The following is a 22,331-nucleotide window of genomic DNA, read 5'->3' on the forward strand; positions in this document are numbered from 1 at the left end:
AGGTATCCTCTGGCTCGCTTGAAGACTAGCAGTGGTGGTGTATAATGTAGACTTTCTTTCTTCTGATGAAAGCCATGATAAAGATGCCATGAGTTACCTTACATTACTGAGTGGTTATTCTTCCCTAAGAAGTTCCTGTTCCTCACACATCCACTTTTTTTTTCTTCCCTTCTTTTCTTTTCAGGTCGTCATCTCCAAACAATACTAACCCGTTTGGGTCAACCTTTTGCTTTGGACTGCAACGAATGATCTTTGAGGTTAGGAAAAAAGCTTTTATATTTGTTTGAGCAAGAGAAGATGAGGAGTTTGCTACTATTATGACCGGCTTCTCATTTCCCATTTTGATAAAAGTCAGTGCTTGGGAGTAGCTATATTTTTAGAGCTTATTGGCAAAACCAGGCAACTCTCCAGTCTTTTCTCTGAGGCTCTACATTTGCATGATAAAGCTGGAACTGAAAGTTTGTCACCTGGAATGTGTACTAGCAGGAGATGCATGCGCTGGGCTCAGAGTAGTGGTGGAGCATGCTGGTGTTCAGATGTGCCATGGGAGATCTAGGGACTGTTTTTAGGACCTAGCCAAGAGCTTATTGCTTTCTTTTGTTGTGGGGATTTCTTTTTTTCAGGCAGATTGGTTCCATATTCGCGACTTTCACTCTTCTGAGTTCCTGTTTGGTGTGCAGTTCTTTTAATTTCCCTCTTTCCCTGCCGTCCTTTTGCAGGTGATGCAGAATAATCACATAGCTTCTGTTACTCTGTATGGCCCGACGCGGCCCAGCAGCCAGTTGAGACCATCGGACCTTCCCCAGTGAGCATCCCCTGCAGAGTCAACTAATCTCAATGCTACAAAATTAGTACAGCGTGCCTTGATTTGCTGCCACTTATAATATGGAAAGCACGTTATGATTTTTTTTTTTTTTTTCAATAAGCCTTTCCACCCAGGAGCGGTGTGGAGGGGAAATTCTCTCAACCCTTCATCATGGGGCATGGAACTGTTGATGGAGGAAAGCAGCTTAGGTGCCTGTGCCGTCGTTTATTCCTCTCCGTTGCCCTCATCCTATGCAGCACAGACCCGAAGAGACTGTCCCCCCTTCTCAGCCGGCAGAAGGGGGAAATGGAAGAGGGGCACATAATGACTGCAAGAGTTAGAAGCACAAACTTTCTGAGCCTTGGAGCATCTGGAAGCAGGTATTGATTTTAGTCTGTTTGTGTTACTGTATTGATGTGGTGGTCACATTTTAAGAAAACGTGTGTGTGTATATATATAGATATAAACACATCGGTATTTCTGTGGCTTAGGACATTGTACCAAGTGTGACGAGGATGTATATATGTCCATGATTTCAGGCACCACATCTTTGTGTAACTTTAAACCAAGCAAGTAGCATGTGCATAATACTTGGTTGTAACATTTGCACTACATACACTTTAATTACTTGATAAATGTTTATCTTCACTGAGGAGCATCTGTGTACTGGGTGTGAGTGGGGTGTGATGGTTATTTAATGTACGCTGCGCAAAAAGCTTATTTATACAGTGGATCAAATTTATCCACCTTTCTGCACTAATATGTACTTGATATGCTGAAACATTTTTTTTTTTCTTCTGCCATGGCTGGTTTACTAATTTTTTTTTTCACATGCATTTTCAAACAAAAAGGAGTTTTGGAAGAGGTTGTTTTTATGATTGAATTATGTGCTAGTGAAACGGTTTGATACGATTTTTCATACTACAGAAAAATTTAACGAAGAAATAGCGTTGCCTCATTTGCCTCTGTTCCAAAATCCTTTATTCCTATTCTGTTTCCTTGAAGAAAGAAAGGCTGTATATAATGGTATCTCGGAAAGGAATTCCCAAGCTCTGCCATCACCAAGAAAACCTTTTCTGTAACTTTTGATGTATGATTTTAATTTATGCCAAAGGTTTAGCCAAAGACATCCTTCCTGTAGTTTCACCATTTCTGTAGATACATGCTAACTGCACACCCCACCCCAGCAGACAGGATATAGGCTTCTTTCTAGTTGGGAGATGCTGCTCGCGACATTTTATCCCAGGAGGATACTTTAGGTTTCTAGTTCTCTTACCAGTCTTATTTGGGGGAAATAGGTGGTCTGTCTTTGAGATATTGAACCCTTTTTAAAAATGGACAAGAGAAATGTATAATTTTATCCCATTTTTAATATTTTGGTGTAGCAACTTGTGATACATAGATGACAATTTTGTGAGTTTTACAATGTGTGTACAGATTTTGTAAATATGACATTTTTGTAATTTTAACTCCATGTACAGTGTAATCCTGTATAGTTTATCAATGAATGAGAGATAGGAAATAATCGAATGTTAACTGAAGTTTTGGATCCTGGACCAGTAGCAGGGATAAATATGGTGTGTGTGTGTGTGAGACGTTCTTTGCCATTTAGTCTTCCTGTATACTGTGATATTCTGAACTGTTTTGCTAAAACAAACAAAAAAGCCCCATGGAGAATCTAACGGATAAGGAAAAAGTTACTGTTTACCTTTATCCCTAGGTGTCACTCCTGTTGAATCCCTGTTCAATCTGTGCTGTCTCCTGTGATCATTGCTTGCTAAGAAAATTCTATGCCTCAACCTTCCTTTTGTTTCCTCTTTAATTTTAATTTCATTTTACATAGCCCTTCTGTAAATTAAATGGAATAATAATGAGCATGTACACTGAAAGAAAAATAAAAAGAGACTCTCAGTTACTGTTTTTGTGTTAAATACAGTTGCTGGGTGTTTTTGTAATAAAATAATGGGTGTTCTTGCTTTTTTTTTTTCTTATCAATTAGTTCTTTTTATTTTACTGTCTTTCAGACATTATATTTGAAGTACCTGACTAGTGTTCCTCCTTTACAGCCGGTATGGTCTGTTCTCCAAAGAAACTGTATAAAAATTAACGTAACTTGCAGTCCGTTTCCTAGCAGATACATGAAAGTGTGTGATAAATTTTTGCCCTGAAGTGGAGAGGGAAGGTCTTTAAATTATGGTAAATAATACCTTGGTCAAAAATGCAGTTGCTACCCAAAGGCTGACATGAGTGTATCGTTAAAATCGCTCAAGCTTCGACGTTTGAGTATTGCACACCAGAAGGGAGGAAATGTCTGCAGTGAAAGGAGCGAGTGTGAATTCTCGTGGTGCTTTCCTGTGCCCTGAGGTACCTCAGCAGGGAAGCAGTGGAAGCCTGCTCACCCTGGCGTAGCGCGGAGGCTGACGCAGGGCGCAGGGAACGTGCCTCCTGTTTCCAGTCACGCGTCTCCTGCGCTGGCTCTGCGGCGCAGGGTAGAGCACTTGGCTCTCCCTCCTCTCGCATCCCACAGTTCTGGACTATAAAATGGCCTTGCCTAGTGCTTGGCTCAGCCTGCTCTTGGAGAATTTTACGATCTCTGAATTGAGACGGTGTGCATGCTTATGCTTGTTACTAAAACATGACAGCAATCCCGCTAGTAACTTTAATTAATTAATCCCATTCCAGTAAAGGCTCCAGATTAGCTGCAGGAGGTGTTAAATTCTTGATGGGATGATTTGAGTAATGGCTGCGCAGATGCTACCAATATCCTGTTCTCAGGCACATTCAGCTGAAATTCTGTAGAAGTGTGAGGCCAGGACTGCTGCTGTAGCACGCGCCGCGGGAGGTCAGCAGCCAAGGCACCGAACAGCTTCAGTGGCTGCCATCTCTGCTTGTAATGCTCTGGTGACCCGAAGCAACTCAGGGTAGATAATGAAACATGCTCTCTTAACAGCCCGGGTACTTCTCTAGGTCAGCCCCTTCATCTTTAGAAGTTCCTCTAACAGACAAAAATGAAAGGTAACTTTGCATCTTGGCCGCTGCAGGTGGGCTGAGCACAAAGCCTTGGACTTCTGGGAGAGGCAGAGCTATAATGCGAAGCAGCTCTTCTGGGTTTCCTTGCCCTTCCCTTGTGATTGCAGCTGTTCATAGCTCGCTTCTCTGAGATGTTTTGATTTGCTGTTCTTTGGACTGAGCCAAGCAGGCGGTTGCTGTGCTGATGCGTTTTAGGGGAGCTGGTGTGGAGCGTTAAGGACTTGGTGATGTTAAAAATTTTGACTGGGTGGGGGGGGACTGGTGGCAGTTTTGAATCACCATAACAAAGAGAGGAGGAAATAGGGAATAGAGGTGCTCTGGGGGCGAGGGTGAGGGTGGCAGTGTGACGGGAGGGAGGGGCTGGGACAGGGCTGCTCCCTGCCGAGGGGTGCTCGGGGCGCAGCAGCGTGCCAGCTCGAGCTCTGCCGGGCCGGCTGGGCAGGGGCATCACCTTCCCCTCCCAAAGGAACCCAGAGATTTGGGCTGTGTCAGATCCCATCTCAGCCGGTGCTCTTGTTGGAGTCACATATTGATCCATACAGATCCTGCGTGTTGGCAACGTGGGTGTTGGTCCGTCGTTTTGGTTTCATAGGATAAAACTGTTTGATATAACATTAAGTACAATTTGCATTTCTAATAAAACGCTTTGTGCATATGATCCCATTTAGATGTGTGCCTTTTTCCTTTGTGTAGAAATTAAGAGTCTGTGTGTGTGTCTACTTAACTTGAACATTGCAATATTTTCCACAGTATTTAATTTGTTCACACTTAATAAAACCAGTGGTTGTGCTCTTCTTTTTGGAGGTGAAGCTGATATTTCTTCCCTGGGCTCCTGTGACTGCTACAGGCAGTACTATATAGATCAGTGCTGCTGTGTAATGCTAGAACCCTCTGTTCCCCAAAATGCAGTTCCTGTCAAGAAAATCTGATTTTCTGTTGCCAGGAAACATCACACTTGTAATTCTGAACAGATCTTTTTGCCAAAATAGTAATCGGGTGGTGTGTGAGAACCGATTCACGCGCTCATGATCGTTCATATTCCAGAATTCTCATCAAGTCTGTTTAAAACAAAACCTTTCCCACGGTTCAGCATTGCAGCAAGACGGTGGTTCACCCTTGTCAGGGGCTGGCTGGAGGTTAGAGCCCAGCTGGCAATTCTCAAAGGGAAACGGGGGGTGGTGGTGCCCACTTCCCAGTGACTTTGTCTTGTTACAGCCATTTAGCAACTTTACTAAGCTGGACCTCTGTTAGGCTTTGTGTCTGATGGCTCCAAATGTAGTTAAGAGAGTCCATCTGTCTGTGGGAAGCTGTGTGACTCTTGCTTTGAAAGTAAATGCCATGTCCAAGCTGTAGGTATTTGCTTCAGCATGTTTGGACACAGACCATGGTGTCCCATATGAAAGAATTTCACATGGGCTGGTTGTTGGTTGATAGGTCTTTGAGTTCAGAATAATTTTTGGTGTCGTGATGCAAAAAACATTACTTGGTGCTAGCTCTGCAGATACAATTGTTCCATGTCAACTTTTGCCCCACTAACTTTTTTTTTTTTTTATTTACCTCCTTTATCTTGATTACACCAACACAAAGCGGTCACCTCTTGCTGAATCTGTCAGACATAACCTGGCACAGCACGTGTAACCAAATAAATACATCATGGTGTGTGTTTGGGGAGTTGAAAAGAGCCAACCACAACTAATTTATATTTTGTGTAAGATATGGCCCAGGACGTTGCAGAGATACGGTAAGGTTGAGGCAAAATAAGGGGAAATTAAAAATGGAGTAACTGAAGATACTCTGGAGCACTGAAATAGGATTGGGAGTTGCTGAAGCAGGGGCTTTGCTCGAGGCCAGGGTGTAACCAGTCCAGGTGGGTGAAAACTGCATCTACAAAGGGATTTGTTTTTGCAGGGGCATGTGTGTTACTTGGAGGGTTCAGGTGGAACTTAAATAACATATTATCTACCTATGTGAATTTTAGCCGTAACTAATAAAGTCACTGTTTAAATGTTTTATCTGCCAAACATTATATCAAAGGCTTTTGTTTTCTTTGTGGGGATGTGTATTTTTCCAGCAGGCGAAAGCATTCATTTTCATGATCTGGGAGCGCTGGCTGCTTGAAATGGCGGGAAAGGTAAGTTGGGGCTTGCAGAGCAGGTCATTTACTGTGGTATAAGATATTGTTACAACCCTAGCTTTTGTTCTGGACTAGGCTGTAATGATTTAATGTAACCTTTTCTGTTTCCTACCCTAATTAATTCCCCTTTAAACATTACTAGTTTGGTCACGTTAAAGTACTGCATATTGCACTTTTGGAAACTGGTTTTAAGTGCCTTAATGTTTCACACCTACAGTATATATTACACTTAGTGCATAAGTTTCATTCCAGTATTAATATCCTTCAGAGAGACATTTAGTTTAAATACCAATCATGCAAAAAAAAAAAAAAAAAAAAAAAAAAAACCACAACAAAAAAACCCAAACAAACCTGCATGATTATGCAATGTGCAGTCTAATCAACTAAGTAATCAAAACAGCCTGAATCACTGTATTCCCTTTTCACCTCTGCTGGTCTCTCAGAAAAACTGAAGCCCTGAAACCCCAAGTTCACCCTGTTCTTCGCTGGGTAGCTCTCTTGCATCCACAATAACAGAGACTGCTAAGGTTATTTCTTCTGCTTCTATGGCCAGAGAAAGCGTTTGCCTCAATATCACGCCTTCATTCCCAGCCAGCTCAGTCAGTCCCCTGGGGACGAGGCAGTCACCCCAGACCTGTGTTATTTTATGGTTTTTAGCCTGGTCTTGGCACTCGGCCTGTCAACGGGCAGGCTGGGAAAGGGAGGGAGGGGGAGAAGGCCCGTGAGCTGGGTTTGGATGAATTGGAGCGAGAGTTGGGCTGGTGGGGGAGCTGTTTGCTGCTCCTGGAGGGACTGGGATGCGCTCGTCCTTTGCAATTTAGTTTCTTCTCTTATTTCTCGGTATGGTTTTCTTACTGACCATAAGCCTAGAAAATAATGAAAAGTTGGATTTAAGAGTTTTGCCTGTTTTGACAAGCATCAGTAGAGTTAGTAGCACTGTTAGTGAAATGCGGTGGGCTGCTGAGACCTGCAGCTCCAGCTTCAGATTGTACTTTGGGGCAGACTCCTTCCCCCCAATCTGATTGTCTTTCAGCGCTCTCCGGGGAATGTTCTCAATGCTAGTATTTAGGATTCTCTGAGCCGGGGGATTTTGTACTGTTTGATTTTTGCAGTTGGGGTTTGCTTCTGAGAACCTGCTGTAGAAAGATGTATAATTAAACTGCAGACAGGAAGCACAATATTTTAGCACTCGGCTGCTTCAGAGCCATCTTTGGCTTTCTTTTTTATGATGTCTAAGTCAGCAGTGGCCTGACCAAATAATGGATCTTGGCATTTGCTACCGGTTTATGTGTTCAGAGCTGCATTTGGAGGTGCTGAATGTGAGGTTCAAGCCAGCGCTGCTCGTTATAGTGACCAAATCTGGCTACTTCTGTACAGTAGGAACAAAAATGGACTGTGTGTGGATCCCTGGGATTCAATAAACCCTACTATACTGTATTAGCTTCAGATGTTTACGTCTGTCTTGAGGAAGTCTGTTTGCGTTCCTTGCTACTGGTGGAACCCACTTAGGATGTGTTTGTGTTTTGATTTCTCATCATAGCTTAGTCATGAAAAAATTGCCAAGCAAGGCTTTGCAGCAAAACCCCGACTGGTGCACAGAATTAGCCAGTTAATAAAAGCTGCTCAGAGTGTCGTTCTGAAATGGATGGTTTTGATTTTTCTGAGATGCATCAGAAAGGTTGGTAGAGAGTCCTTCCTGACAGGCCTCATACACACCTGAGGCTTTGAGGTTTTCTGAAAAGACCCCCATCTTTTAGGAAACAGTCTCCAGCTTGGGTGAAGTCAAAGACTTTTTGTCTGCTGTAGCAGTAAGTAGAATTTAAAAAACTGCAGAGGGTGCAGCACTGCCCTCCAGCATTTCCCCAGTGCATTATGCTCATGTATGAGGTCTGTGAACTTCCAGCTCAACTGCAGAAGCAAATGGAAACTTTTAAAACCAGGTGAAATGGGCCATGCAGCAGAGGCTGGAGAACAAAAGCAGATGTATCTTTCATTAGTAGATACTAGATTTAGTATTCATTGAATAAAAGAAATGAGCTATTCCGTAGACTAAGACAAGAGAGTCAACAGTTTGCTCTAGTTCTGTTTGTGCCAGCTGTTGGGGTCTGTGCTGGCACAGGTGGGTGTTGAACAGCAAGTGTGATCTGGGACAAAATGCACTCGTTAATGCCGTGTTGTGGGTAGATTGCAGATCTGAAGGCATTATAGAGCCAATCTCTGTTCATCTCCCAGCTTAAAGGGAAGATCTTAGTAAGGACTGCTGAACCTGACTAGCTGCCTTGTAGGAAATCGTAAGGTAAGCCATGTTTATCTTTCTGTCATTACCATTAAGTCCAGCATAAGGAAGGATTTGCCAAGTTATCCAAAATAACGAATAATGTATTTTTCATGTTACTGTCTTCACAAAAAACACCTGTGGTGTTAGTCATACAGCGTGTGTGCAGATGTACTTGACGGACTCACTCTGACAACTAGAGGCACTTCTGCATGCTGTCTTTTAATTATGGTATAAATAATTTCCCAAACCGTAAACTAATCAGAGGTAATACATTTCTGTACAAGTTCATAAATACGTAAGTATCACACATATCAGCAGACAGGGGCGTGACTGGCTTTCTCCCACCAGCAAGGCTCTGGCTTATTTCCACACTCTACAGAGCTCCTTGTGAAGCTCACAATGAGCATTTTTGTATTTCAGGATTGCATCCTGAAAATATCCCAAATCAACACGTAGTCTTTTGATTTCTATATAGCTGACCTTTCCTTGGAAATACGTTATTGTGAGGCTTAAACTCCTATGATGAAGGTAACACGTTAGACTGTTGTTAACAGTTTACCAGTAGGTAGTACCAGGCTGCTTTCCTCCGTGTTGGGAGTAGCTTATGTGAGTACTGAGCCTGGGCTGCTGGGGTTGGGAGGAAGGTCATACCCAGATATGAAATGCAGCTGTGCTGCAGGCTCTGTTCAAGGGAGAGCAGCTTCCTGGATAGTTATGACTGACTGTAGTTTCCTTTGAAGCTGTGTGTGTGTGCCCTCCTGAAGAGGGATGACATCAGGGATTCTCTGAGGGATAGGAGTTTTGTTGAGGGGGAAGAAATTGCAAAAGAATTAACACACACGGTATCAGCAGTGAATTCAGGCTCTTTGCCCCATGAATTTCATAGTGCTTTAACCCTGATTTAGAGGAATTTACTTCCTCTTTGATGTCCAAGAAAAAGATGTTCTTTTAAGTTAATCTGCTGCTGGAAAAAAAAACAAAATACTTCAAAGCATTGACTGTCCTTTGAAAGACTAAGCAATCCAGTGTTCTTATCCGATGCTTAAAATACATATGAAGTTACAGACCGACTGAAACTTGGAAAGCCCAACAGAAAGATTGCTGTGTGCTTTTTGCTTCCTGGCAGTAAATTTAAAGGCTTTTATTCTGAAGCCCTTTTGTCTGAAGACTACTTTCTCCCTTCACATGACACCCGCAGCAATATGAAAAGTCTTGGCTGCTCTTTGCAGTTGACTGTATGCCAGGCAAGAGCACTGAGGCCTATAGAAACCAGCCCAGTCCATTGACAAGTTTTCTTTTGGTTTGAAGAAGCTCCCAAATGTGACGCAAGCAGCAGCTCTGTGGTTTTACCCTCGCAAGCGAAGGCCAAAGGATGTCTCCAGATGCAAGCCTTCTGAAGATCTGGATTCAATGGTGAGAGAGATCAGATACTGTTGGATGACTGAGTTTTCACTGAATGTCAGTCAGCACAGTGTAGAGAGCCTGAGCTCATGGGAGTGCCAAAAACTGGTCCTCTGAGTCCTGAGTGTGTTAACGGAGCAGATGTATGAACTGAGGAGTTGCTATGAATAATGAAAAATCAAGACTCAGAGGGATCAATTCAACGTTCTTGTCCTTTCTTTAAAGGCCCTTTGGAAGTCTTCCCCTTCCCAGTTTACCTACTTACCTGTCCTTTGCTCAACCAGCCACGCCAGCCTCAGCATCCAGTTTGTTTTCTTGTAGTCTACCCTATCTGCAACGCATCGGATCCCATTGCAATAGCTGTTAGTTGTTCTTTTCTTCTTACGAGGCCTACAGAAAGCACACCAGGCAGCAGTGATTTGATTTGAGCGTACAGTAGGTGCCTTGAATTCCTTTAGTCTAGTTACTGTGTAGTTTGGTCATTTCTCAATGAGTCTGAGTCAAGGTAACAAGTTGACAACGATCCCTGCGCTCCTTGGCGTCATCTCTTAGCCTCTATCTTCTTTTATTTCTCACATTTTTAACAACGAAAAATCTCCAAGGACTGCCTCTTGCAATGTGCTTTTACGCACTGACCCACTAAGCGCTACTATAATTCTAATAAATAATAATAAATTAAATACACTGTTACGATTATTTGGACTCATTAATGGAGAAGGACCTACACGGTATGTGTGTGCAAATGTGGAATTTGGGTAAATTCCTGAAATAGTTTGTCGCCTTCTCTTAACATTGTAAATAAGATGTGCTAAAATACTTTGCTTCTGAAGTAGGTTCATTTGGTTGCAGCAGTTCCAGGTTCCCTTTCTCAGCTGGTTTTCTACGTGTTTCTGCTGCAGTCTGCCTGCATTATCTGAGGGGTGATGCCTGTGTTGTTGTTTGAGCTTTCTTTTTCCATTGGAAAGGCTTCTTCACTTGCTTCTTCTGAGTACAGGAAAGGCGTGGGCTGTGGAGCAGGTTCCACATTAGCCAGATCTCTGCAACTTTCAGACTGTGAACTACCATGAGATCTTTGTAAAAGCAAGGGTCAAATGTTTGTAGGTGTGGGGCAGCAGAAGGCTTGACAATGCCAAAGGTCTTGAATCCTTCATGCAAAATGGGTTTGAGGTTGATTCTCTGTAAGCACATGCCCAGAAAGACATCGTCGATGGGGAAGAGTTCCACCTCCCTGCAGGCCCTAGAGAGCTTCCTCATGGTACGGCTGGACAGCAAAAACCCTCCTCCTCCTGCATAGGCTGGATAGATGCTTAGCCCATACATGGTCTCTGGGATATAGTATTTGCTCTTCCGGACGCGGATGGGGCGGGCATTGTAGATGATGTCCCCAACGAAGAGGTCCTCAGTGGGGTCATGCCTCTCAAGGAAGTCAACAATGTTCTCAACGTTGACAAAAACATCGGCGTCACCTTTAAAAATAAATTTCACATTGTGACAGAATTCAGCAGCCCAGTTCAGGAAGTGGATCTCCTTCAGGGTCAGATTAAAGAAAGTATCCATGAAGTCCCAGAGTAAAATGTCCCGGTAGGTCTGACTCTCCTGGTGGATCAGGGTCTCCCACGTCGCCAGCACTGTCCTATTCTTTGGTGTTCCCAGGAGGAACACTCGCTGGATCTGCTCCCCATTCACCAAACCCTCCCTGCCCCAAGTTTTCCGGACAATCTCACGTCTGTCAAAGTCTTCAACTACTGATTTGATAGCGATGAGCAGAAAGGGACCTCTAGGTGTCTTCCTGCATTTCTTGGGCTGGTTAATGAGGAGATTGAAGTTCCTGTTATCCTTGTTCAGGAGATAGTGCTTGAAGTTGAAAGCAGAATCAGCCAAGGGAGGTGGAGTTGTAGTTTGTGCCCTGTTGTTGGCCTCTTCTGTTCGTCTAACGGTAGGAGTTACTTGGGGTCTGGGTACCGTTGCCTCTGCTGGCATCAGTCTCCAAGGTGCTCTGGGGTCAGAGAATATTTCTGGTGTTACTGAAGGCTTCTTCTGTGTCGGCTCCTTGTTTCCTGCCGGGACCAAATGTTCCAGCTGGGTGTAAAGTAAAGAGCAAAGCGCTACCAGCAGGAAGAGGGTACAGATCGCATCCCCTTTGAGACGAACTCTCATTGTCTCTGCGGTGTTTCTGGGACTGTTAAAAGCTGTGTCTGAGCTGCCTGGCACCAATGTCCATCTGTAAATAAGCACACGGTGTGTCAGCAATGAGGATTCGGCAGCTTTGAAGCATGCAGGCAAGACTAACTGAAACACCAACTAGCAGCAAAGTGCATTTTACTCGGACAAACACTGAGACGTGCTGAGGAACTTGCCAAAAGGCACACGGGTTGCAAACCAGAGGCTGATCCTAGTGCTCTGGCTCTGTGACTTGGTTAGTTAAGTCACCAAGCAGTCATCCATCATCCAGAAAAGCACTGCCTAAGCACAACACGAAATCAGCCCTTCCTCCTACATCCCTCTGCCAAACACGTTTTGCCATTTCAGAGGTTTCACTGCTTTGGGAAAAACAAGGTGGAAAATTATGAACAATGCCATTCTCCCATAAATCATTAGATGATTTCCCGCACACACCCCCCACCCCCCCCCCCCCCTTTTTTTTTTCCCCCTAACTCGATAACTGTTTCTTGCTCCATTTACCCTTTTTCTGTCAAAACGGGGCGGTGCAGAGCTGGCTGCTGAAGGGCAGACTTTGCAGCAGCAGAGTGTCGCTGGCGTTTCCCTGCACGTAGAGCCAGCTCCTGTAAGCCAACTATGATTTGTGCTTTCAGAATGAATACATTAGGCACACTCTCGAATGCACATAGGGCCTTTTTGCTGCCAGTAATCTCTATAAAATATTAAACCTTTATAAATAACTGCCATTAACAAGGTTACAAGGGGCCACGGGTGTTTTGCCTGTGACAAATCGCCCGAACCAGTAAGCAAGAGGTGGGCAATTAAATCCCAATATGCAGAAGCAAGGCAGAGCCTGGTGGTAGAAATGTTTTATTCACGTGTGATAGATGAAGCTGCCTTTTGAAATACAAGATTCGGTTCCGCACTTACACTTTTCCCAGAGATCTTCTGTCTCATTTAATCAGTTCTTCAACTGCAAACAAACAAACAAACAAAAGTAAATGAAAGAGTAGTAAGAAGCCAGAAAGCAGCATGTAGCCATAGTTCAGGGAAAGAGCTGGCTAAGTGTCTGCAGCAAAGGCAGGTCCTCATCACCACCCCACGTGCAGTCACGCTGTTCGGAACAGAGGGGACGCGGCACTTGCCCCCAGCTCCCCGAGAAGGCAGGTGACAATTGCAATCCCTACGGTCGTTAGCAAGGAGCGTGGTTCTAAAAGTTTAGCTCCACCCAAAAACGTGCCCACAAATGCACGTAGATGTTCTGTACGTCCACTGATAATGTTTTAACGCTCGTATGTGATTCACAGCTCTATCTTGCCCGCGCTGCGTTAGTAGAAGCTACCTTTGAAGGTATTACAGTTGTCTGTCTGTCTGGAATTAGCTGAGATCATATCCAGAAGCTTCTTGATGGAGAGCTGCCTGGTTGTACGGCTGCCTGCCTTCGCTTAAGGAACGCTCGCTCCTTACGAAGGACTGAAAAGGGTGGGGGAGCCAGGCCTGGCAGCTTCCTACACGATTTATCCCCACAGCTCACCGTTTTCAGCCCCGTTAGCCCACGGAGCACCCGGGTGGATGCTCAGCCCCGAGTCGAGCCCAGCAGTCACGTTACCGACCCCAATATCCAACGGGGCAGCGAAGGGCTTGGCAGGGACATCGCTGCTCGGCGTGAGTGTGACCTAAAGCAGGACCCTCTTTTCTTCAGTGGCATCCATTTTCAGCAAAGCTTTTTGCGCCGCCGTGGCTTGTGTGGCCTGCTAATTGTTTGTTAACCATCGATTTTGTATTGTCCATAACGTTATTTTTTTTGAAGCGCAAAATTAGACTGACGGGTCTGTAATTCTGAAGTATTAAAATAGTGGCACAACATTACCTCCAGACCCTGTGGGATCTAGGCAATATTTCAAGACTCATGAAAAAGCAAAATTTTTGAAACAGTTGGTTTCTTGGCCAGCCCCTCCCTTTAAAAGTCTTAGATGCACATTACCTGGTCCTCATAATTTAAAAATACTTTGCTTTTTCATTACTGGTTAACTGCATCTCCAAGTTACTGTTGAATTGGAGAGTATTTCATCATTATATGGTATCACGAATCTTTTTCACCAGTGCAGCTCCAAAATATTTACTGACCTAGTCTGCTTTGTCTCCAGTATTTCGGAAAACTTTATTTTAGCAAATGGCTTATCTGTGCCTTGGTGTAAGGCTTTTTGCAATCCCAGTGGATTTAAAATCACTTCCTTCTTATCCTGATGACCATAGTTTTTTCCTCAGGCCTTCTTCCTTGCCGTTTTCTGGCCTCTAATAGAGATTACTGGGGTTTTCTCCATTTGATGGCTTATTTTACTGTGCCTTTCGCTTCTCTCCTAGGCTAGGCAGATGTTTTAACCAGCATAGGTTTGATACTAATAACAGGATTGTAGAATTTTCTCTGATCTCTCATAAATGGTTAGTAAAATGCTTATAATAATCAGAAGCTGTTTTCTGTTTATGTTTTCTGCTACATGACTTGGCTCATAACTATTTTCAGCCTCGTGAAGCAGTGCCTTCTAACTCATATAGGATGTTAGTTTGCATTTCACGTCTGTCGTGTGCAAATTACCCTCGGCAAGTCCTGACTGCAGTGCTCTGCAGCGACCCACTGTGTTTCGGATCTGTGCTAAATCATCCCTTCACTGTCAAGACACAGTTCCCAGCAGGCTTTCCCTCACGCTGCCTTCAATAATTTTCCAGAAGCTCCAGGGCTATGAAAGGATGGTCCTACTACACCCAGGACATGCCACCGAACCGGATCCGCTAAGGAGGAAAGAGTCTGCCCCTCTTCTGCCCATCACGAGCAAGAATATTTGCTGAGTGATGTTGAGTTACCTAAAATAGAGATCCTGTCTCAAAAAGTTCATGAGAACTGAAGTTGAGGTATTTTTGCTCCTTCTGCTGTGATGGGAAGATTTATTGAGGTGCTACAAAGGTCTGTGCACGCCGTCTCCGAAGCGAGGGGGAGATGTGCAGCCCCTGGTAGCGCTGGGGTGTTGGTGTGTCTCTCTCCCACTGTAATAGCATTTTTTTTTTTTCCTTTTCTATGCAAAATTCTGATCTTATTTCAGCTGTCAGGCTCCAGATGGTAATTAAGGAGCTGGATGAAAGTCCTGGCTCTTTCCTGTGTTTAATTTTATCGGCGAGGGTTTGGAATAAAATGTTCGTGTCATGAAACTCATAATTTCCATGACTTACAGATTTATCTTGCCAGCATCTCAGAATCTGGCAATAAGCGCCCTTGAAAAAGCCAAGAAAAACCCTGAATTGTCACAAGCCTGGGCTGTTATCCTGGGTTTTCTTCTGTGTTTTCATTTATTGAAAGAAAATAATCTGAAATAGTGATTTTCATGCTGAAACAACAGTTCTGTGCTGAATATAGACAGCTAGTTTTCAGAAGAATTTGCCAGCCCTTGAAGTGAATCCTTGATCAAACTATATGGATTTTCCACTTGTCATCTTCTTTTGAAGGAAGTATCCCCGATTATTACACAGGTGTGTGCTCTGTCTGTGGATGTTAGTGTGGGAAAAGCTGTCTTGTTCCTGAATTCAGAGGGATTGATGATTCTGGCAGGCGCTCCGCTACATCCTAGAGCCAAAAAGATTATTCATCCGCCTCGTCACCAGGAGAGGAGGGGAAAAAAAAAAAAAAAAAAAAATTACCGGGGTATCAGAGTGAGCAGAAAATACCTGATGCACAGCATCTCACCGGGTGTCCACGGCCACGGCCGGCTCGCCTCTGCTGGAGGGATCTCCGTCCAACCGGTGAAACGGAGCTGGGCCACAAAGCTGCCACATCACCCAGTGCCGCGGGGAACGCTGCTGCCCGTGTCCCCCCCAGCTTGGAAAAACGGGCGGTTGTCCCTCTTTGTGTTGGCTGCCCAGGGATGGCTACAGGAGGGATCTAGAGTCCAGCTGGAGCAGGTCTGAAGGGTGCCGTTTGCCCCGGCAGCGGGACAAGGCGGGTCCCGGGGAAGGTCGGGGCTGTCCCGTGCTGGGCTGCGGGCGCCGGCGATGCTGGAGGGCTGCGCCGGCTGCGGGGAGAGGCTGAGAGGGGCCGTACCCACGGGGTGGAACGTGAGGAGTCCGTACGTAGGGAACGTGCTGGAAGGACCGAGGGGTCCACAGCCTGCTTGGCCCGAGAGGCAACAAAATGCTCGAAAGCTAGAAGTGGTTGGAGCCGGACACGGCTCCCTGGTGAGCATCCAGGCAGGGAGTCTGACCGGCGCTGTTGCATGCTCGGGCAGAGGGCCCAGTCCTCCGCCTGGTTTTCATTTATTTGAGAGGAGGATTTAGAAATATGGCCAAGGAGTGCTGCAATAAAAGCAGTTGAATTATGATTTTTTAATTTTTTTTTTTTTAAAGTTGCTAGTCTTTCATTCCCAGTTGAATGACGTGAAGCCTTGAGCTCATCCTGGAAACGTCCTTTTGCAGCAGCTGTCACATCTCCATCCCTTGGCAGTTCTCGCATGGGCCCAGGTGGGGAAAAGCCTCTGGATCCTGTCCCCGAATTCAGTCAGGAAGGCTTGGTGATTCTGGCACGTAGCTTTGTGCCTTGAAGAGTGGTTATTCAACCCACACAGCCTCGGGAAAAGCAGCTGTGATAGCAAGACAAGCTGAAAATGTGGTACACCGAGCACGAGTGAACGAAACACAGCAACAAGTTCTGCTGCAATCTCGTCCCAGCCCGGCTCACGGGAGCAGCCATCCGCACCAAGCGTGGCTGTGAGTTGTCCCCAGATCAACCTGCTGCCCCGCTGCAGGCGCAGAGTTTCCAGCTCCCTCCTGGCTCCCCTTCTCGCTCCTGGGGCTGGAGCTGCCACTGGTAGGTTTGGGTTGGGCAATGGAGGGGCTGCATATGTTGTGTGAGCCATGCGATACGTGGGGCTGTGGTTGCTGGTGGAGATGTCTTACCTTTTTCTCTCTAAAATGAGCTAAAGAAAGGGTTGGGGACTCAGCACCAGTAGGTTCAATGAGGGTTTTTTGCAGTCTTCGGGGAAACTTGGAAAATTCTGGGTGGTAGGGGTGCTGTGAGGCAACGCTTGGGGTTTTGGTTATTTGTTTTCATTTCATGTCGATTGAACACATTTCCCGAGAACAAAGTTGGGTTGTAACACTCAGTGCTGATATAGCTGAGACGCAGGGGCTCTGGCCTGCAGCAGGGAGGTCTGCACACGCGTCCCTTTCCTGCCTCATTTCCAGCAGTTTTTCCATCCTGATTCACTCAGCAAGAGCAAATGAAGCTCCCAGGCCCTTCCTCACCTTGTGCTGCTCCTCCTCTGTCACCACCTCCTGACGCTGTTCAAGAACCCACCAGCAACAGCAGCAACACACCCTGTGCCCGTCCTGCAGCCGGGACTGCGTCGAATGGGTGTGCACAGATTAGTTGTATCCCACCAGACCAGGAGTCAAGAAGTCTGCACCGCCTGAAGCTCTGGTGACTACATCTTCCTACCGACTCCTGCTTGGTCCATCCTCCAAGCCCCCGAGGGTCAGGAGAGTGTTTGACTTCTGTGTCAGCACCAGGTGAGTTTAAATGCCTTCCTGAACGTGCAAGCACGGGTAGCTCTCTGCTTTGCGTGGGGATCACTTGTTTCGCTCCCTTCAAGTCACCTTGGGCCGCCGTCCTTCTCTTACCCTTGTACAGAAACCTGGAGTGAAGCGCTAAAGGCAAATGTTTCAAACTCTCAGTGGAGTTATCTCGGTATGGGTCTTGTGCAGGCAAAAACTCGCCTTCATTTTGCATCGCATGCGTGTCTGGGCTCTTGGGGGTACCCACAGGGAAATGCGTCAGCTTCCAGCGCTGGGTTTGTTCTGCCCCACGTACAAAAATGTTCATGAAACAACTCGGGTTTAATGGTTTGAGCTGGTTTTGGAGTGTTTAAGGAGGAAAAATAGCTCTTTGTGTTGGAGCAGGGGAAGAAGCTATATTTCCTTTCTACGTTCAGGTGTCATTTAACGAGTTTTATTCCTGTATGGTTGCTTTTTTGTTTTGGTTGGTTGGTTTTTGTTCTTGGTTTTCTGCCTCACCTCCAGGCAAAGTCAATAACCTCATCAAAGTTGATGCTTCACGCGGCTTTGGTGCCAGACTACTTCTCCCTGCATTACAGGGTGCCTGTGAAGAGGTCTCGTTTGGAGCTATAGGATTACAAAGCGATGCTTGAACAATCTGATCTCCTTGCCTAGAAGACAGGGCAGGCTGAAATATAAAAGACACCCTTCGGCATGTTGTAAGCGCAAGACCCTAGAGAAATGATGTAACCAAAACAGTCGCTGAGCTGCCTTACCAGAAAGAAGAGCCCATCTTGTTCGGCTGCTTAGAAGTTTTAGTCTATAAACAAACTGAGAGCAGGCTGTAGGGTTTAATTAGCTGAATGTCTTAAGAGAGCTTTACCCCGGGGTCGGGATGGTGAGCCAGCCGAGCACCGTGCAGCGGGGGGTAGGCTCGCGGCCCCCGCCGCGCTCCGGCCCCGCGTCCGCCGGCGCGGCACCACCGCTGCCGTGACTCGCGTCGCAGCACCTGGAGGCGAAAGCTCTGCTGGTTGAGCAAGCAGGTAACAAAAACGCAGGCCCCACTCCAAAGACAGTTTCCAGCTTCCCCGTTGGAGCTTCTTTTCAGGCCAACGCACACAAACAGATGAGATCCGTGCTGTTACAGGACAAGGTGCCTTATTTACCTCTCTGCTCGCCCCAGTCTGGAAATACGTGGTTCCATCAGCTTCCCAGCTGGCTGGTCCCATTTTATTACGGTCGGTTGGCACTGCCAGCCTTGCCTTCGCAATGCCAGTCACACCTCAGCCAACTGCTTGCAAACGGCTGCTGCAGTTGCCTCCTTTTAGCTTTCTCCCCAGCCGGTGAAGCTTTTATGAAGCGTGCAAACTGAGAGGCCGAGGAAGTGCAGAGCGGCTGTGCGGAGGCTGGAGACGGGCGCTAAGATGTCTGCGCTCCTTCGGGAGCCCGATGGCCATCCCCGTGACGCCCGGCTGACCCGGGGGAAGCCACTCGCATCCGCATGGCACAGTTTGGGGCCAGCAGCCCTGCCACATTTAAGCAGTGCCGGAGGTTTCCCCGGCCCTTTTGGGGCGGTGCCCGGGCAGGACCGCGCGGCTGCCAGGCGCGCCGCGACCGGCCCCAAAAAACAGGGAGAACTCCAGCTCCTCCGAAGCTCAACGCCACGTCTCTAACGAGAGCATCCAGCTGCCTGCAAGGCAGGAGAAGTTAAGGAGCAATTATCTTCCACGGGCTCGCCAGCCTCGAGAGGTACGCTCCTAAATCCAGATGCAGTCTTGAGTGTAGGCAGTCTGATTTTCAGAATTCCGGCGAGCTCAGCAGCTCAGCTCACACCCCGAGTGCCTTGGGGAGACAGGCCCCTCCTGGAGCAGCCAAGCGCAGGGTGAGGAACCTGCCCTCGCTCTTGCAAACATTCATTTCCCCCGGCCCCAGGAGGAGAATAAAACCCAGCAGGCTCATGAAGGGGTAAGAAACAGCCCCTCCGAAACAAGTCCCCTCCTTTCCCAGCCCTCCCCAGGCTGCAGTGCTCTCTGCCAGATCCTCTTCTGATCCAGTAAATAATTTGCCTGATGTGCCCCAAAACGCAGCAATTACAGTGCATTAGCATGGATGTCTTGTTACACCCAGACACGAATGGGAGAGGGAGTAAGTTCTGGATTGCCCCACTAATTTCAAGATGATACCCAATGCATAAATTTATCAGAATCCGCCCAAAAGCTGTTAAAAAGTGCGATCGGTAACTGCCCGTTTCACCGGGACTGAATTTTTGTCTTTCTTCACAACGCTAGGGAGCTTGAAAATTCCCATGTTTTCCCCAAAGCATGCAATAGTGTAACACAGGGGGAAGATTCATGTCCTTTTACTGACAAGGAGTGGCTTGTAAATGTAACGTGCCACCACTGGGACATGTTCACTGTTGGGGGGAAGCCCCGTCTCGGACCACTGGAGGCAATGTCTAAAGCAGCCCCAAACTTTCTTCTGTAAAAACAACCTAAAACACCCAAAAGAAGGCGCTTTGGAAAGTGAAGCGTAAAGCAGAGGTAGCTGGAGCCTGCGTGTTGCGAGCCTGTAGCCGACCCTGCTGCCTGTTAACCATCGCGGTTCAGGCTGCCGCATGCGACAGCGTTGCAAGAGCAACAAGGCAAAAAAGAGAAGCCACAGGCTGGAGGAGAAGGAGAGCAGCAAGGGCGGTCTGCAGCTCACACCGCTTGCTGCATAACTCCCCCCAGCCCACCCGGCCCAAGCATAGATAACAGATACTTACATCCCGTTTGATAGCGCTGCTCCTGCGTCCCCTCGGTAACGTCTCGGCAGCGGGCTGCCAAGCAGGCACATCTGGATATGGTTAGCGTTAGACATTCCTCAGCCTTTAAGAGAAACCGAGGAAACCCTCGCCCAGCAAAGCAGCGCCGGGTCCCCTGCGCTCTGGGCCGCTTTCGTGCCGGCGAAGCTCCGCCGCGCTCGGCTGCCTCCCGGGGAGGGGTGCGGGGGCCGGCGGGGGCCGAGGGGCGAGATGCGGGGCTCCCTCCTCGCAGAGGCTCGGCCGGCTGCGGCGTGGTGGAAGGAACAACCGCACCAGGGGAAGGAGCCGGGTCCGGTTCCAAGCGCCCGACACGTGATCGGCGGGCTGGGGAGGGCGGCCGGCCGCCGGCACCGCGGCGAGGGTGGCGAGGGTGGCGAGGGACCGAGCGCAGAGCCAGGCTGGGGACTCCCAGCAGTTCTGCTCTTCCACCTGTTAAAAGTAACAACCACAAAAAGAAAAAAAAAAAAAAGAGACCGTTTTCTTCTTTAACTTTTTTCAGTAAGGAAGAATACTAATTTTTCTGTCTTTCCCCCCCTCCCCAATCTGTTTTTTGGGTTTTTCTTTTTTTTGAAATCCCCTTGTGATCATTTACCTTACCTTGGCAAAGGCTCAAAATTAGAAATTGAGGTTGGGTTCACCTCAGAAGGAATATCCACTTGGGGGTTGCTTTTGTTTTTTTTCTAGTAGGGAAATGATGGGAGGAGGCGGGGGCTGAGCAGTGTGGAGGCTGAAGACAGATGCGAGGGTCCCTCCCAAAACACTGAACAAAAAGTACACCCCACCCATTTTTTTTTTTTCCATTTAATTTGAATTACTTCAAAACAAAACATTTTTATTTGGAGCCAAATCTAAATTGCCATCACTACCGGTCTGCCAGCTGACTGTGGCCACAGCACTTCCTATCTCTGTGGCTGTTTCTTTGTCTCTACGAGGGAAGCGATGACCCTGATTCCTCTAACAGAGGCCAAGAGTCTGGGGAGTGCCCAGACCATGGTCCCTCCAGTATGCAAAATTTTCATTTACAGTGAGCTTGTCATAAAAGCATGTTTTGATCTACTCTGTTGTTTTCGCAAACACCCAACTGTTTTCTAAACATAATGTAAAAATGCTTTTTTACAACTGTCTGTGCTTTTTTGTTGTATTTTTAATTTCAGCTCAACCTTTTCGCTTTATTGAACAATGTCACCATGAAAAGCTGTCTCGTGGGTGCGTTCCTGATGAACAACCCTCAGGCCCTGCGTTCAGGTGCTCCAGGCTGGGAAAGCCTTTTCCTCATGATCTGCAACTCTGAAACACAGCAGTTCCTTGCTGATTGGAAACCTCGGCCGTAAATGTTCCTCAGTGTTGCGCTTACCTTGTGTTGGCACAGGGAAACTTCATCTTTTTTCTCCCAGGCTATTTTTCATCTCTCCTCTGTAAGGAGGCAGGTGATGGTCTCAGAGGCGAACAGCAGCCCGGTGTGTGCCCACCTCTGCTCGGGGAGGGGGGGGGGGCTGTGGAGTGAGGGGGTCAGCTCCCCGAAACCACTGTGGACTCACAGCAGGTATTTCCACCGTGTTCCTCCCGCCCCTCCCAGGTTTTGGGACCTACTCCCCTTTTTGCTTGCTCCCACGGGGTGACAGTGAAAACAGAGGCCGCGGTGCCTCCGTGGCTGCGGCGGCTTGGAGAGTCACGCAGGGAGCTTGGGAGATGGAGGAGTTCCCCCGTGGGTGCTCCAGCTCGGTGGCTGTCTCACCGTCTCACCTGTACCTGGCTCCCTGGGCGCCGACGCACGGCTGATTCATTCTTCTCACCGCCAGCAAAGGTGCCCTCGGTCTGTCCCGTGGCACGTTGCTCAGTCTCGCAAGATTGGGCCGGTGGTCTCACCGACCCTCACCAGTAGGTCAACCCCGTTGGCCCCGGGTTAGTGTGATGGCACACGGCTCAAACTTGGCCACGGGCCGACCGTCCTTCCACCCGCTGAGCCCTGCGCCCCGTCGCTGTACTCCTGCAGGCCTTGAGCCGTGCGGTTGGGAATACAGCTTTGTGGTAAATAAAGAAGGGCTGATCTTGTGCTTTTTTCCGAGCACTGTCTGAGATTTAAGTGATTCAGGGTGAAGTAATGCTCTGCTCGGAGTTCATGGCAATAGGAATTTCCCCGGGGGGCAGCTGTCAGGTCAGCCAGTGGCTTCCTGTGCAAAGC

The 22,331-nt window shown here is 47.2% G+C and overlaps 2 protein-coding genes across 4 annotated transcripts in view; one reads left to right on the forward strand and one right to left on the reverse strand.

Annotated features, from left to right (window-relative positions):
• Window positions 1-2,765, forward strand: part of PHAF1 (phagosome assembly factor 1) — a 36,452-nt gene extending 33,687 nt beyond the window's left edge. For 2 of the 3 annotated variants that reach the window (XM_042797710.1, XM_042797709.1), the window contains 2 exons: window positions 185-257; window positions 720-2,765. In XM_042797710.1, coding sequence (XP_042653644.1) covers window positions 185-257; window positions 720-809 — 163 coding nt within the window. In that variant the 3' untranslated portion in view covers window positions 810-2,765. The remainder of the gene's footprint in view (window positions 1-184; window positions 258-719) is intronic. The other variant, XR_006165748.1, reaches the window with a different exon arrangement.
• Window positions 2,766-8,445: 5,680 nt separating this feature from the next.
• Window positions 8,446-20,827, reverse strand: B3GNT9 (UDP-GlcNAc:betaGal beta-1,3-N-acetylglucosaminyltransferase 9). Its single transcript, XM_032999005.2, has 4 exons — window positions 20,747-20,827; window positions 20,111-20,578; window positions 12,739-12,781; window positions 8,446-11,869 (listed from the first exon to the last, which is right to left on the reverse strand). The coding sequence occupies exon 4, from the start codon at window positions 11,803-11,805 to the stop codon at window positions 10,558-10,560; it is 1,248 nt and encodes a 415-aa protein (XP_032854896.1). The 5' UTR covers window positions 11,806-11,869; window positions 12,739-12,781; window positions 20,111-20,578; window positions 20,747-20,827; the 3' UTR covers window positions 8,446-10,557.
• Between the last annotated feature and the right edge of the window lie 1,504 nt (window positions 20,828-22,331).

The sequence above is a fragment of the Tyto alba genome, unplaced genomic scaffold, assembly GCF_018691265.1.
Source record: "Tyto alba isolate M040663 unplaced genomic scaffold, T.alba_DEE_v4.0 Super-Scaffold_26, whole genome shotgun sequence".
NCBI classification, from domain to species: domain Eukaryota; kingdom Metazoa; phylum Chordata; class Aves; order Strigiformes; family Tytonidae; genus Tyto; species Tyto alba.